Source organism: Emydura macquarii, unplaced genomic scaffold (assembly GCF_026122565.2).
Source record: "Emydura macquarii macquarii isolate MOO-44397 ecotype Brisbane River unplaced genomic scaffold, CSIRO-AGI_Emac_v2 contig_2768, whole genome shotgun sequence".
Classification (NCBI taxonomy): Eukaryota; Metazoa; Chordata; order Testudines; family Chelidae; genus Emydura; species Emydura macquarii.
Window position 1 is genome coordinate 25,527,661 of NW_027132905.1, and position 16,432 is coordinate 25,544,092.

General features: G+C 38.5%; 1 protein-coding gene and 1 long non-coding RNA gene across 2 annotated transcripts in view; one reads left to right on the forward strand and one right to left on the reverse strand.

The window, feature by feature from the left end:
* The first annotated feature begins 3,547 nt into the window (after nucleotides 1–3,547).
* LOC137165467 (uncharacterized) overlaps nucleotides 3,548–16,432 on the forward strand; it is a 104,423-nt gene continuing 91,538 nt past the window's right edge. Inside the window, exon 1 of the long non-coding RNA XR_010923374.1 lies at nucleotides 3,548–3,639. This is a non-coding gene — a long non-coding RNA (uncharacterized lncRNA). The remainder of the gene's footprint in view (nucleotides 3,640–16,432) is intronic.
* The window catches only part of LCP2 (lymphocyte cytosolic protein 2), a 46,254-nt gene continuing 34,793 nt past the window's right edge, over nucleotides 4,972–16,432 (reverse strand). Inside the window, exons 11-21 of the mRNA XM_067566764.1 lie at nucleotides 15,842–15,867; nucleotides 15,731–15,750; nucleotides 15,545–15,649; nucleotides 14,475–14,505; nucleotides 13,759–13,771; nucleotides 12,221–12,356; nucleotides 10,561–10,610; nucleotides 9,200–9,303; nucleotides 8,287–8,370; nucleotides 6,140–6,295; nucleotides 4,972–5,671 (exon numbers count right to left, since the gene is read on the reverse strand). Coding sequence (XP_067422865.1) covers nucleotides 5,549–5,671; nucleotides 6,140–6,295; nucleotides 8,287–8,370; nucleotides 9,200–9,303; nucleotides 10,561–10,610; nucleotides 12,221–12,356; nucleotides 13,759–13,771; nucleotides 14,475–14,505; nucleotides 15,545–15,649; nucleotides 15,731–15,750; nucleotides 15,842–15,867 — 848 coding nt within the window. The 3' untranslated portion in view covers nucleotides 4,972–5,548. The remainder of the gene's footprint in view (nucleotides 5,672–6,139; nucleotides 6,296–8,286; nucleotides 8,371–9,199; nucleotides 9,304–10,560; nucleotides 10,611–12,220; nucleotides 12,357–13,758; nucleotides 13,772–14,474; nucleotides 14,506–15,544; nucleotides 15,650–15,730; nucleotides 15,751–15,841; nucleotides 15,868–16,432) is intronic.

Sequence of the window (16,432 nt, forward strand, 5' to 3'; positions counted from 1 at the left end):
GAAAATAATCAATGTTAGACAGCCCTAAATCTTAATTTGTGTCTGCAATGCAAGGATAATTTATTTTACTGCAAAACTATGAGACATACTTTTTCCGCCTCCCTCCCCTCCTCCCCTCCCCGTCTCTTTAGGATTGCCTTTGCCTCTAATTAATTACATTTACATGATAACAAGTCCCAATTTGCAGGAGTAAGAAACTGGACAAAGCATCTATATTAAAGGCAAGTTTGTTTATATTGTTGCAATTTACCACCTAAGCAAATACTTAGAGGCATAAACACTTTGCTCATTTAGGAAACTTCCCAGAGATTTTCCAAATAAATGGTTAAACTTCCAAGGTGATTCTCATAAACTATATATAATCTTAGAATGGCAAGAAAAACACTGATGCATCTGAAATTTCTTGTAAATGTTTTTCAAGAAGCAGCTGTTTGTTGTTGTAGTTTTTTTTAAAATAGTTCAGGCAGTTAAAAATTGGAACAGTTTTAAAGCTTGCAGTTTGCTTTCAACTGGTTTATGCTCTTATTTCTTAAAAATGGCTTTTTTTCTTAGAAACTAAAAAAAGAAAAAAGACAAGTTTGGACAGAAGATGAAGAATGAGTAGTAGAATCTTAGCTATAGAATCGTCAGATTATTTATATGTATTAACAAGCATCTGTGCATACCGTATAACTTTTCGTTAATATTTTTAATTTCTTATGTCTATATTAACTTTGTAATGGCTCCATCTTGTGTCTAATAGGTATAATTGAGGATTAACTTTCATTACAAGCTTTCCTTTCAGTGTACTAAGTGTCTTTTGGCACTAAATTTTCTCATTCTTCTTTTATTAGCCCACAATGGGTTTTTTTTCTGAAAATTTAAGTAAATTCCATTCAGTTGTTCCTGAGTTATTCAAATATTTTTTTTCACATTGAGACATTCTTCAGATACTATTTTTCATACTTTTATAACAAAAAAATGCCATATAGTAAAAACTTCAAATCTGCCATGGGATTCACTTCTCAATATATAGGAAGGAGTGCTTCTAGTAACTTTGAAGAAAATTCATTTAGAAATAATCAAGTTACTAATTAGATCTAGTCGAACAATGGGAAAAAATTGTATAACAAATTTAAAGTTGTTTCCATTCCTCAAGGTTGAAAGAACATTTTTTTCAAAATTTTTTGTAAACATTTGAAAAAAGTTTACCATTCAATTTTTTTGAGAACATAAACATTTTTTGTTTCCCTCCCCCCTTTCTCTTTCATCTGTCCCTCCTCCCTGCCTCCCACTGAATTCATTGTAATAAGTGATACCTAGGAGATTCTTTCCCTCACTTTTTCAATTTTCCTCACTTTTTCAATTTTTTTTTTTTTTTTTGCTTTTTCTTCATCACTCCATATCGTCTCCAAACATGAAGAAAAGTTAGTGGCAAAAAGAAAAATGAAGAATTCGGTGGGTAGGGTGGGAGTATGGAGCGGGTAAGAGAGGGAAGGAGCAAGAACCCTGGACAATTTTCATTCTATTGCATGAAGTTATAAAAAGGAATAAAAGAGACAGTGGTAATACATGGATGGGAAATAAAAATAAAGCATACATTTTTGGTTTTGATGAAAACTGGAACAATTTAAAGAGATTTTTGCATGTTTTTGATGTTTAAAAACGTACTTTTTTCAAAATTTTTTGAATGAAAAATTCAAAACTTCTAATGCCCAAAGACTGCACATGTATACTACCAATTCTAATTTTATTTGTGTTTCCTACAGATGTCTAAGAATGATGTTGCAGACCAGCCATTTAGCCTTGAAGCTGCAATTAAAAACATTGATAAAATGTCCAGTGAACTGAAGAAGCTAAATGGTAATTCTGACTGTATCTATCATCAAACTAAAGGGGAATGACTGGTTTGTTTGATGCAGTGTTGTAGCCATGTCAGTCCGAGGATATTAGAGACATGAGGTGGGTGAGGTAGTATGTTTTATGGGACCAATTTCTGAGAGAGAGAGAGATGTTTTTGAGTTCACATAGAGCTTTTCTTCAGGTCTGGGAAATGTATGCACACAGAGTGTCATAGCTAAATACAAAGTGGAACTGATCGTTTAGCGTAAGTAGTTAACACATATTTCAAGCAACCATTCAAGATGAAGTGGCTTATTAACAGCAATCCAGTCATGAGGGGAGAGGCAGCTGGAGGTGTTGTTAGTGGGTTATGGATTATTATGTCTAGTGACATTGGATTATAGCTTATTATAACATTCTGTAACCTACTAACAACCACCCCCTCCACGGAACTGCTTCCCTCTCTTCCTTTCCTCCCCATAACTGGAGGGCTGTTAATGGGCCACCACTTCACCTTGAATGGTCCCTTGAAATATGTGTTAACTATCTATGCTAGACAATCTGTTCCACTTTGTATATAGTTCTGAGTTTGTTTCCCAGCTGCTAATGAACTCATGCACATTTTGTGACTGTGTTGTTCCTTTTATACAATGAAACAAGAATTTCCCCCTGTGGTGAAAAATTTAATATAATCATATTTACTGTACAAGAAATAGGATTATATTAGCCAAATATGGAAAAGACCTGTTAGATAATAGTTAATTCTTCAGCAAGTGCATATCATAGCTTCCTAATAAAAGATATGTAGTAATACATTAATAACAAATTGTATTTAATTGCCTTGGAGAAAAACTATTAACCTTTTAATTGAATGATGAATACTTTAAAGAGCTCTGCAGTAAATTGTCACCCATATAATATCTATTATACAATAAATATTCATGATTGTATATTGTACTTTGTCTTACAGTGCAAAGTCAGCTGCTGCTCTGTGATCTTACTTTGAACTTCAGTCATCCTATGAAGACCAAAGTTTCCAGGGAGATAGAAGAAAAGAAAACTGATTTTGAGGAATTACATAATTCCATCTAGTTCCATGTTGCTTCTTCCATTAATAGTTCTTCTGTTTGAGATATAAATTGCAACATGGTTTTCTGCTCTGGATTTTCAATGAGTTATGAAGATTCTTAAAGAAACATATTAAGCCAGACAAGTGAAAGAGAAAAACTCATAATTATCTAGCTGATTTTTTAGGTGTTGTTGCTGGTAAACTGTTTTAATTAAAATAATAAAAAGGGAAACAGTTGGTCCATAGTCTATACGTTTTCCAACCCCCCTTCTTATTAAACAGCTGAGGTTGCTGAGAGTAGTGACACTGGAAACTAGATGGCTCAGGAAATTGTTTATGGGACCTGAAGCTTTTCATATCAAGTTAACTGATTTGAATCAAGACCAGACTGGTAACAACTAGAAGTAATTAGTAGCAGATAGATCATTGTTTCCCAACTGGGAAAGAGAGGCTAAGATGAGCCTGGGGCAGGAGAAAAGCTCAGGGAGTGGAGAAAATGGCATAACTCTTGATTTGCCCCACTGTCTTCTTCACTTAGGGTTGCCACCTTTCTAATTACTGGTAATTGGAACCCCAAGGCTCCGCCCACCTCTTCCCCCAAGGCCCTGTCTCCATTGCTCTACTCTACTCCCCTCCCCTCCTCTCATCATTGCTGGGATCATCTCCACCTCCTTCCCACACCAGCTGGGCTCCATCTGCTCCAGAGCTGGGAGGGAACTGTTGCAGCCTGACAAGGAGCCTGCCTGCAGGTAGGAGATGGTCCTGGCTGAGCAGGGGCTGGCACAGGTTAATGACCCAGCCCCTTCCCCATCCCTGTGTTAATTGCACTTTGGTGTCCGGTCAATATATCTGACAGAACACTGACAGGTCCCTTTTCAACTGGACTTTCTGGTCAAAAACTGGGTGGCAACCCTATCCTCATTATAAACCTATAGCTGTGAGTAAAATAGCAGGGTGAAAGCTGTTCCTGTGCCTGTAGTGACTCCCTAATGCACCCAGCTACAAGATACTAAGGGAGGGGCAAGGCTGACAAACTTAAATGCAAGACTCAAACCAAGCATGTCAGCAAATAGAATTAAATATAAGATCTTAGGCAAACAATGGGACCAGTCCTGTACCTTATTAAGTCAGGGGGAAAATCTCTGGGGACTAATATTAATAAGTGATTCTGAATATCAGTTTGTATTTTAAAAAAGAAAATGCCAGTGTTTCATAAGGCATGTGGAATAGCCACCTATCACAGGTTGGACTGGCTGTTCAAAGGTACCTGAGGTCAGCCCTACTAGTGTTTAGTTATCTGCTTTCTGGGTAATGAGTTTGGTGTAGGCCTGTGGCTGGGTCAGCTGACTAAACATCACATGATGGTAGCTGGGGGAGTGGGTTTGCCTGGGGTTGGGTTTGCCACACCAGCTAAAGATAAAGGCTGGCTGGAGCTAACTGCAGTGAAGGAAAGGGGCAAAATCCCTGAAGAGGCATTAGGAGGCCCTGGGGAAGGGTACTTCAAGAAAAAAAGTAATCTGGACAGGCAAGTGTGGCTGGGTATTTGAAGGGAGATGTAATTTGCACTTGTTTAAAGGTTTAGCCTGGGGGTCCTACTAAAGTTAGAAGAAGACCTTATTCTCTTGACCTGCAACAAGAGAGTATAATTGTTGGCTGAACCATTTGATTTCACCCCTGAACAAAAAGGGTAAGACCTGATGCTAGCTGTCAGTCATCTGTCTTTGTTTGTTGAGCTGTTTTAATAAACTGGATCCTGGGAGGGCAGTTTATTTGATATGCAAAAGAATTGGGAACAGTTTTTGAGAACCCTGCGAGTTGGGAAACTGAGATAGTGACAAGGTCTGTCACCAGATGAGGTGAGACCCTGTTATACTGCCATTTTCAGAGCCTGTTCTTTGCAGAAAATAGTGGGTGCAAGGTTATATGATGTTGCAACCCAATATATTCAGAGACAGATCTGGAAATGGAAAGTGTCTCTAGAATAGATCATGTAGAAGAGGGAGCATATACGGTACAGACCATTAAACTAACAAGTCACATGTTTCCTACCATTTTAATAAATGTAGCCATAAAGTGCATGTTTCTACTGAAAAGTGGTCTGTGAAATATAGCATTTTATTGACTCAATTTACACAAGAGTTTTCCAATTTTAGATCAACTTACATAAGATGTCAAAGTAAATAATACATTATTTCAATAAGAATAACAGTCACTAGCACTTACTCTGTACTGTACAACTATAAAGCATTATACAGACATTAATAGACTTCAGTTTGCAGCTTAATGTAAGTGGTACCATAAAGTTGACATGAACAATAGTTTGTACAGTTTTGCTTTGTGAGAAAGCAATGGAAATCACCTGTGATCCTGTAATATGGAGTGGAGAACACTTCACATGCCAGATGATGTTGGAGAATGACATCACTCATCAAGATTTTTCATGCAGTGTATGGACAATGGAGAGCAATAAATACATAAGTATTTTGCAAATCCATTCTTTTTAAAAACACTTTAAAACTGAGAAAATTATATTTTTTCATTAAAATCAAAAATAATTTTAATTATTTCTTCATAATTTTAGTTCAGTGTATACAAATGGAAATACCATGAGATTTGTATGCTCTTGCAGACCATTGATCCCAGACATTAAGCTTTCTTCTAATAGGATCCTGCAGCGTACGTTAACTTGCACTGGTTTCTTGAACCTCGATCTTTTCCATCAATTAGCAGAAGGGGTGTTTTTTGAAAGTAATCAATAATATCTTCCACTGAAAAAAAGTCCTGTGGATTAAAAACAAAGGCAGTGGGGAAGTGTTGTCAGGATTCTCACTACTTCTCAAACTAAAGCAACAGTATTTATTTAGATTGACTATTTCATGCTCCCTTGGCACTAAGTTTTAGATGAATTGCTGTAACGGAACAAACATTAGGTAACCTAATATTGCACCAGCATTTGCTTTCAGTAGTGATCTTTCCATCTTGGATATCTCCATGGAATTTGAACACTCTTGTCAAAAATTGCACCCACCCAATTAAGTGGTGAGGTATTATAAGGCAATCAGTTTTTCTTGAATGTGAGTCATGGGCCTGAGCAACACCAGTTTGTATCTAGAATACCTTCAGTGAAGTAAGTGACTTTTTTTTGGGTAAAACTGCTGTAAGGTCAAAGCTACCTGGTGTTCTAAGAAGATATAGGCTGGAGACTGGTTAAGGGGGAGGGAATGATGCAAAGAAAGAAACATACTATACCTCTGTTGCTTTCAGGCCAGTTCCTAACAAGTAAACTTGATTTTGCTCCTGGTAACGAATCTGAATATTGTATACTTTATGTTTGTATAATACCATCAGTACATATGGATGTGTATTAGTTTTTCTTGAGCTGTCTCTCACCAAGAATGTTCCATCCTAAAAGAATGCACATGAAAATCAAAAATATTTTTGACCACCATAGCAATCACATAAATAGAAAACTGAATTTGTTTGTTGTTCTAGTTCCGAAACAGAACAACTGTAACCACAGCCTTGAAGAGGTTGTTAGACCATTTCTTAAAAGAAGAAACAAAACACAGAGCCTTGCAATCTCCTGTCTAAAATGTACTATTTCAAAGGCTAGTTCAGAAGCAATATAGTGATTTTAGAGAGAAAAAGAACTCTAATTTTGAGACACTTAGCAAAATGTTATGGGTGAAATTCTGGCCTTAGTCAAGTCAGTGGCAAAACTTCCCTTGACTTCAGAGAGGCCAGGATTTCACTCCACAAAATGAAAACCCATTGGTGTTTTGGGGAATTCTGTACATAGCTGAAAGGAATGCATAAGTCACAGTGTCTAAACCTCGGAGTGCAGCACAATCTTGGTACATTCTAGCCTGGGGCATAAGGGGAATTGGGACCAACTCCATCAGAGTGAATGGGAGGGAAATGGGTAAATGAAACAGGCCCTTCCTGGTGAGTGCTGGCCTTTAATATTTTTAGGAAAAGTGTATTATCTAGAAGGATGCCAGTTTCATCCATAGATGATCTCACCTCCCTGTTTCTGTTTGAGCTTCCTACCCTATGAGGATCACCTCACTCACTCCTCCAGCTTACATATAAAAAGTATATTACCACTACTCCCAGCCTTAGAACTTTGCTCACTATAGGTGAGTGGGACCTGTGCATGATTACTTTGTTCATATGACTCGGGGAGCAGGCGGGGCCTATCCATTTGATCACCTCCACAACACTATGCACATCTGGCTGTGGAGGTTACTGCAGTGCAAAGAGTTCCGTTATGCTTGTGCTGCTGCAGCATTAAAAAAAGACAGACAGGCTTTCTTTAGTCTTGGCGGAGTGGGTACCTGTCCCCATCCCTAAGCAACATGTGCATCAGTCATTCCAGAGCTGCTAGTCCCAGTGCCCTGTTGGGATTACATGTTTCCATTAGCTCTCCTACTTGTCAATCTAAGGACTGTCCCTGTGTAGAAGTCAGGGAGATGCACATATGGCATCATTCCCCAGTGCAGCATAGGAAAGAGTCACAGATTATACCCTGAGCCAGGTGGAGGAGTTACATGTCTGTTCCTGTGGGGTGGGTTTTGTTTTCCCCATTTCTAGGATAAGTGGCCACAGCTTCAGCCTGCATGGACCCAGGATTTATTCCATACTATCAAAAAATCACATCCCAATGAGCAGTTGGTGCTCTGACTAGTACAAATAGGCTAAATTCATGTTGCTTGTGATGACTATCTATATGTAATTATTGGGCCTTTCCTGTGAACAGGCAGGCAGTACTTGCCTAAAGCACCACACCTGTTTGGAAAGGGTTAAGCAGGTATTGCTGACTCACTGTGTGGCAGGTGGCTTATTACCCCAGGTAGGGAGAGAGGATCTACAGTATGGGCTTAATAATCCTTAGGGGTCAACTGAGCGTGGGTCTGAGCTGATCTTTGTTATTTTTTTGTTGTCTTTTTAGTAATAAACCCCATCCCTATGAAGGGGGTGAGTTCAGCCTTAATGGTCTGTGTGGACTGTATTTAGAATTGTTTAAGAAAAGTGCCTGGTTATGCTTGGTCTCTTCCATACGGACCCAAGTTTGTAGCAGCCCTCTAGTAATGCACTGCCAATCTGAACAGTGTATGCCTAATCAGTCTGTGTAAGTATTTTTTTGTTTGTGTAAATGTGGAAGTGGGGGGAAAGGGAGAGGTAGTAGTTGTGTGCACAAATAGAATGTGCCATCACATTTTGCAGGCACATTGACAGTGGCCTGGCGAAAATTTGGACTAGAATCTCTTTATGTAAAAATTGTGTTCATTCACTTTTTTCATATGAATGCAAAGACATATACCAGGGCACAAAGTCATTTCAACAGTATGCCCCGTATTTCCATATCCATTTAAGGGTAACTGCTTATACTCTACCTTATTTATCTTCCTAAGAGCTGCTTCTGCTTCCTGCCGGCTGATATCAGCAACATACCACACTGTGTTCAGTGAGTCCTGAAACTTTTATTTGGGGGCAAAGGGGAAAGAAGAGGAGAAAGTTGGTTGTCATTGAATTAATGTATGTGATGTTATAAATGTACACACACACAAACAGAGAAGAATTTAAAGGCGGGAGGGAAATGGTGTATTTGCAGATGCAAATTGCAATATTTTTTGTTCTGGTCTCCTTAAGCTGATTTAATCATTCCAGTACTCTCTGAAGGTGCTTGCACATGCTGCCACCTTGCTACCATGGAAACCAGAGAAGTGAGGACTCTAGCGTTCTTATAAACATTCTATTTCCTGTGACATTTCTTTTGTCGTGACCAGATGTGTGTCAGACATCATAGGTGTCTCCTATTTTTACCATCAACGGAGTCTAGAGCTGTGGCTTTCTGTAGGCTCTCCTGCACTACACACTTGCACACACAAACTTGTGTTACATGACCACTTGAGGCATCAGCAAAAATTGATTGCTAAGGGGAGGTGGTTTTCAAGGAAATATGGAATAGAACTGTTCTCAAAGAGGCTGAATTTTCTTCTCTCACCAGTTTTATGTTGGTTTATTTGAGAGGAGAATTGAGTCCAAAGCATCTGAGGGTACTTCAGGGCAGCTTGGCAAGACAAGACGTAGGCTAAGTAAACTTCACTGTAGTTTCGGATTATTTCACTGTCATGTTTTACTGTATTTTCCCCTTCTTTTGCTTAACAAAGTAAGGAACAAAGGTTTGACATTGTAGGGGAAACTAATAGTAAATGCAACAGTGTATACCAAAGAATAACTGCTGACTAGAAAACCAACTGAGGAAAAAATAGTCTCACATTAGTTGATTTGCCTTGATAAATGTACCTCATCTTCCTCTGTACTTGGTGGCTGCACAGTCTGCCTGTTAGGAATTGGTAATGGAGGTCTGCCATCTGCTGGGCCTTTTGAAGGAGCTCTATTGATGTTACCTTTAAAGTTCCAGAATAATTTTTTAAAATATAATCTTAAAAACAGAAAGATAAAACTAGATACTAGAATGTAATTTAAAACTTTGATTCTCAGTTATACCAAGGCCTCTTTATACCACTCAGGCAGCATAAGGGACATTTAAGTGGGTGAAAATTATACTCACACTTAAGTGTAATTGAGAATCAGACCTAGGGGTTTTTTTACGTAATGGGACACATTCATCCTTGGGACACATAAATTTAAGTGGAATTTCAGTAGCTATGGCAACTATACTTGAAATACAGTTCTCCATCTTCCGTAACTCCTATCTTCAGTTACCCCTAGCTACAGCTAACCTGAACTACCACAGTTGCAAACCACACGGCTGCTATAAATTCATAAAATTGCATTGGAGAAAGAAAACATTTGCATGGTGTTTTTGTTTTTTACTGTGTAGTGGAAGCCTTGAACAATTTCATTGGTAACCAATACCAGTTTTGAACAATGTTGAATATTATGCCAAAGGATTATGATTTGCAATATTGCATTATTTTTAATTACAGTATTTTTACCAATTAAATATATAGCTGAGACAAACTTAATTTCACCTTGGAAATGTTTGTCTCACCAGCCAAGATATTAGTGTAGTATTATTCAGAACTGAAACATTTATTGTTTTTTCTTCCCTTCACACAAATCATTATTGTAATGATCTAATCACCTGGGAACTTCAAAATGAATGTAGTCAATAGACAGTATTCTCAGACAAGTATCTCTTTAGTTAAGCAAACACTTATATTAAGTTTTGTCACTGCCTTAACTAAATAGACAGTATTGCCAAAATTTAACAAGGGGGGGCGGCGGGAAAAAAACAAAAAAAATCAACCAAACCCTTAAATACAGAATAAATGAATTAAAGAAGTTAACTAATCTGTGCTTAAAGCAGACTGGAAAAAAATAGGGATCTCTCATAATCTGGTAGTAGCAGTTCTGGTAAAATAATGCTTAAAGTGTGTCCCTCAGCGACCCTTGTGATGCTGCTGCTGCAGGAGTAAAGAGAAAGGCCGGGGCATCTAATATTAAAATAAAATATGTTCTTTAGTCTTGGGTGGGTATGCGTTCCACTGCCTCCTCCCCCACTTTAAGCACTGTACCTGACAGATAGTTCTTTATTGCTATTAAATCCAGAAGCTGAGTTTCCATGACAGATATTATGCACTGCAACCATAAGACTTCATTACATTTGGAGTGAAAATCCAGGAGCACAGAATACAAACCTAGTTGAAAGCGTGGTGGTAGTGATCCACTTGAAGAAAGGCTGTTAGTTCTGTTAAATAAATCAATAAAATTGAAGCTTAGCATAGATAGGATATGTTGCTATAATTATATTATTTGAATGTCTTATACTGTGGCAGCTCCAGAGGCACTGTGGGCCCCTTTGCACTATATGCAAACACAGAAGCAGACATAGCATCCATGGAACCCTTTGGGGAAATGGACTAAAAAGAAAACAGACATTCTGATCTGCCCCCTATGAAAATTCACATGATAATAAAAGCCAATATTAACTCTCCTCCAGGCCTGGTGCTGGGGGTTAAGGTGCAGAGGGGTGGGGGACAGACCATGGCACTACTACTCATATAAGGGCCAATTCTGGATTAGTACAATTGAAACCTAGTTTCCCGTCTACTCTGTTCTGTTTGCAGCCCATGCTCCCCTCCCAAACCTTTCCTCATAAGGGGAGTGTATGAAGCAAAACCACAAACACTCATTTTGGAATTTCCCCCAAACTTCCCCCCTTCTGTGAATTTTTCCTTGAATCTGAGTGATGCATGTTCTTCAGCCAAGTTCCAGGAGGTACAAAAAATTGACAAGAGCTGTGCCAGTGACTGAGTTCATACCTCTAACCTCAATTGCAGAATGACTTTCCAGGTATCTACATTTAGTTTGTTTTTATTGCTCTTTGAGATCTATTCAGTCTCCCGTTCCCCTTTTATAAACTCTATAAAGCCTTTTCCAGCTTCCTGTTAGAGATTTCTAAAGTTGGAACCAGGGCTTTTGGCAGCTCTGAATTCCCAAAATGACAGTAGCCAAAGACCAAAATTTATCAGGTCTTACTTTTTTCCCCCAGAACAGTTTCACCTAATGAAGAATCTATTGCCAAGGGCTCCCCTTCTCCAGTGTCCACATGAACCTCTTTTTAGCTGTATGGCAAAAAGGATCCGAGACTAAAATGCATGTTACCATAGTCTCTTGGCTCCGCTTTTAAAAAGGCATCTAATTTTGGATGTCAAACTTTGGACATCTAAAGCCTGCTTTTTAAAAAAATAAAACAGGTGCTGGGTACTCCAAATTCCAGTTGAAGTCAATGGGAACTGCAAATGCTACAGTAATACCTAGAATCCTCCTTCTGCAATCAGGACTCCATTTAGATAGGAACTATATAGATGTATAGTAAGACAGTTCCTGCCCCCCCAAAAAGTTTACAATTTAAATAGACTAGGCAGACAAAGAATAGGACAAAAAAGATAAATGCCTTATCTTGCGCTGGGCACTCAAAAATTGAAGGACCCAAAATTACAGTTTAATTGTAGTTCATACCAAAGAGGTCTTAATATAGTCCTCACTCTTAATGGAGAACTAAGAGAAGAGCATTCCTCTGGGTCTCCTAGTGTATCTGATGTATATTGTCTGTGTCTTTGGTTTATATAGAGATTTAAGGCCTTGGGTATGATGGCTTGACAGCATTGAGGGATTCCCCTAAGATGGTGGAAACTGCACAAAGCAAGCAGACGGAGCCAAGAATCTAGCCTTTAGATATTAAACTCTTTGGGTAATAATCATATGTTCTTTTGAGTCCTGTACAGAACCATATACACTGTCATTTCTTAACAAGTAATAGCTCAAATGAGTAAGATGACAGCTAGTGAAACAAACCCTTCTGCGTACGCTCCAGGCATGCTGTTGGATCCTGAAGGACTGTGTTTCGGTGGTGGCTTGACAGACCTCGAAGGGAAAGTGTTGGAGCTGAAGGGGGGCAAAGATAGCTGTGGGCCTGGTCTCTGGGGTGTAGCTGTGAAGAGGAAAAATGGAACTAGCTAAAAATATGAGCATGAGGTTACCATAGGTACTCTTTAAAGCAGCTTGTAAAAAGGGGTGAAGCGAACTAATTCTATCACATTGCAAAGGGCCATCTAATCAGACACAAGCAATGGAGCAATCTCTCTTTAAAAATCCCTACAGAACAATATACTGGGTCTTGGAATGAATATTAATTTATTGATGGTAGAAAGTTTGTTCTTATGTGTTCATTTTTAGAGATGGAAAATTCAGTAGAAAATTTTAAGGTTTTTTTGTTTTTTTGATTTTTGTTTTTGTTTTTTTTTAAATCCTGTTTGCTTTTGAAGCTCAAGATAAGCTATAGTCCATCTTTAGAAACCCCTGAACTGAAATATTAAATTAAAACTAAGTCCCCTGGTCAGCTTTCTCTGCCATTGCTGACCACTGGATTTGAGACTTCTTTACTGAACATCCTCCTCTGCAGGGATTTGTGTTCTGATACCACTTTCTTTGTAGGGGTCAGCAGACAGTTCGTCCATAGCATGAGAAAAACGCTCTCCTTTGGCACTACTTTCAAGTCCCTAGTTGAACTGGCAATAGGGTTGGGGGCTCATACTGTGAATTCAGATCTGAATTGTGTAAATGGCCTCATTTTTTTAATGTGCTGAGCCAAAACTCCGATATAGTCAATCTTCGACTTTGGCATGTTGGAAAACAAAATATGAATTTTGCAGCTTTGGCCAATATCCATTATTTTTTTTATGAAGCCAAAAGAGAAGTAGTGCCAAAGGAGAGCATGTTTCTCATACTATGGACCTTTGCCATGGTAGCCCAGTTGCCTGCTAACCCCTGCAACGAAGGTGGTGTCAGAACACACATCCCTGAGGAGGAGGATTATATAGCATCTCAGGAACCGTGGTAGTGGGTTAACTTGTAAATGCTGTTCTTATTTGAGCCAAGTACTAATCTTTGATCACATGAGTCATTAGGACTATTCTTTCATGAAGCTGATAGCACTACATGTTTCAAGAATGCAAGCAGGGTTTGGCCTATTATCTTACAGTACATCAAGAGGTCACTAGGTTTTCATTCCTGCATATTAGATGCTCATCCAAATATCTGTACAGATATATACTAAGTTCATGGTTCTAAAATTGTAATGCATTTAGATGGGTGTAGGAAATATTGGTGTCTTGTAACTGACTGACTGGAGGAAACTGTTGACACTTGAAACTTCCTGAGTTTTGTGACTTGACTTAAATCTGTGTGAGATTTTTTTCGAGAATTTCTACAGTCTGTCAAGGTATGCAGTGTTACCTTTTTTATTTTACAGTAGTAACTGAACATATATCTGCTCAATGTTTCATTCACTCACACTCTCACACAGAACGTAAAATAAGTTTTTAAGCACTTACATTCATCTTCTTCCTGGGGCGGAGGGAGGAGCGGAGAGAAACACAACAACAATGAACATTTAAATGTTTAATATCAGAACTCTTAAAAATATCTCTTTACAATGCACACTACATAAGTCAGTGAATTTGAGTATGCAGGTAATTCAAGAGGGCCTGCCTACATTTACATAATACATTGATATATTTGTCTCTGTGAAACATCACAATATTTTTAAAATTGTGGTACTGAGGGAAGGAAATCACAGGCCTAGATTTTCAAAAGCAAGTAGTGATTTAGGTTCTCAATTTTGGGGTGCTTAACGTGAGACAGCTTAGAGAAGTCAGGGGGCAGAACTTCAGCTGAAGTAAATTGTTATAATTTCCAGGGCAGGTGTCAGACATTCTCTGAAAATCAGATCCCTTTAAGATAACTTGAGTTGGGGAGCCCAAAACTGGCGTATGCAAAATCACTAGTCACTTAAAGAATAAAAACCTGGCCTTGGCTCTCTGCCTTTTCTTTATAATGCCTCTAATATCTAAAATAATATATCCAGGGATTAAACTGTACTGGAGGAAATTGGTCAGGAGGAAACTGACTAAAAGTGAAGCTCTGTGCTAAAAGGGAACTATGAGTATTTAAAGGAACTAGTCCATCTTAAAGAGGATGTTTTTTAGTTTTAACTCATACTTTAAAATCTTCTAATTGTAAAATAGTGCTTGCTTTGAAATATACTTACATCATATCTTCTTTCTGGTGCCCAACCTTGCCTAAAATGAAGTAGGTGAAGAAACCAAATGTGCATTTTAGATGTAGAAAGTGTGAATGAATGACACTTTATACATGTGTACAGTGAGCCATATTTTCAGCTGGGACTTAAGCTGATGTCAATTTTTGCAGGCACAAAAAATATGGGTATAATTTTTATTTATCCATTTCTCTTTTGCTCATTTAGATATAATTTCCTAATCTGCAGCCACAAGAAGGTACTTGGATGTCTAAGCCCTGATCCTATAATGAGCTCTGCACAGATCCAGAGGTCAATCCGTGTGGAGTCTATTGCATAGTTGGGGCTTAATTGATCTATATTTCAAGTGAAATATTGGACCTGCCATCTTCCTCACACAGAAATGATGTTTGAAGTCTGCATAACTGGCCTTAAAACTTCAACTGAATCATTAAAATATAATTGTTCCCATGGAACCGTTAGCCACACAGTTGTAGCTGAGGGCAGGCTTGTATGAAGATATCTGGTCTCCTCTCTAGTATTTTGACAGCTGGTTGGTTAGCAGATCTAACTGTATGTTTCTTTTCTGTGGTGTACAGCTCTATCCAGAAGCTGTTTAAGGCCAATGCTTGTAACAGAAGCTTTTTGCCATTAATTCAAGGATTTGCAGGGTGACAGAGCTGGCCTAGTTGTGGGAAATAAATTAAAACTGTCTCCCTCCACCATACTATGAAAGGGATGTGAAGTGTAGAAGTGGGGGTTGAGTTTGGCAGTAAGAATGAGAAAAAGTTTTTAGCAAGAAAGCCAGAGCTAGTGTGAGAATCATGGGAGATATTCCTCTTCCCCTCTAGAATTTGGCTGAAGTGAGCCGTACTTTGGATCTTAACTCTGGCCTTTGGATGATGAAAGTCCCTCTGTATTTGTTTGGCCCTTGACAAGGAAGGGCTCTTTTCACATTACAATAAAGTGGGCATCCCTGCAACATTCTTAGGCAGTGGTGTCTCTACCGAAACCGACTATGTTTTCCAGATTCTTTGTTGAAAATCGTTGATTATATTTGTGTTAACATTTAAAAAGTTTACTTTATGGGTGGTGGCTTCCTTCCAGGGACTGTGCTGCCTCTTTCATATCTATCAGCTGGTGGTATGGGAGGCTTTTGTATCTTTGCTAACTGTTCTCCCAGAGATCTAAAATACAAGAGAGAGATGGTGTAACAAAGGTCAAATGCTCTTTAGTGCCATGTAATTTGATAACACTGATAGTCTTACCTTAGTTGTGGTGTCAGGGGCTGTAAAACAGTAAGGAAAAGTTACAAGAACAAGTAAGTATGTTTTAAAATGGATCCAGGCATAGTAAGAACCAACCAAATGGCTTCTTACCTTGTCAGGAAACACTTCCCTCTTTCCTGAAAAGAATAAATAACACCACTTTTAAAAAAAACAAAACTTAGATAATTCATTACAAGTTTTGTGAAATAGTGGAGGCTCACTGGGCTTGGCTTTGACTACCTTGTCTGGCACAAAATGAACTTAGCCGACTTGAGGATATATCCCTCTGAGTTGTAAACAGGGAAAACAGAGATTTGGGCCATGAGTGATGATGAATTTACCACATCCCTTGGTAAGCAATTACAGTGATTAATTCCTCTCACGCTGTTGCAGCTTTATTTCTAAATCCAGCTTGAATTTTCAGCAATAGGATGTCTGCTAGAATAAGTCCCCCTCTCCTAGTATCAGGTATCTTCTGCCTGTGTATATATTTATGGACTGACTGGAATTGAGCCCCATTAGCCCTCTTTTTAATAAACCAATAGAAGGCGCTCCTTAAGTTGTTTTCCAGCCTTCAAACAGTTTTTCTAGCAATTCTCTGAATTCTTCCCAATTTCTTTTAAAAGCAAGGACATCAGAACTGGCCACTGCATTCCACAAGTGGTCTCCCCAGTGTCCGATACAAGGGTAATATCTTCTTCT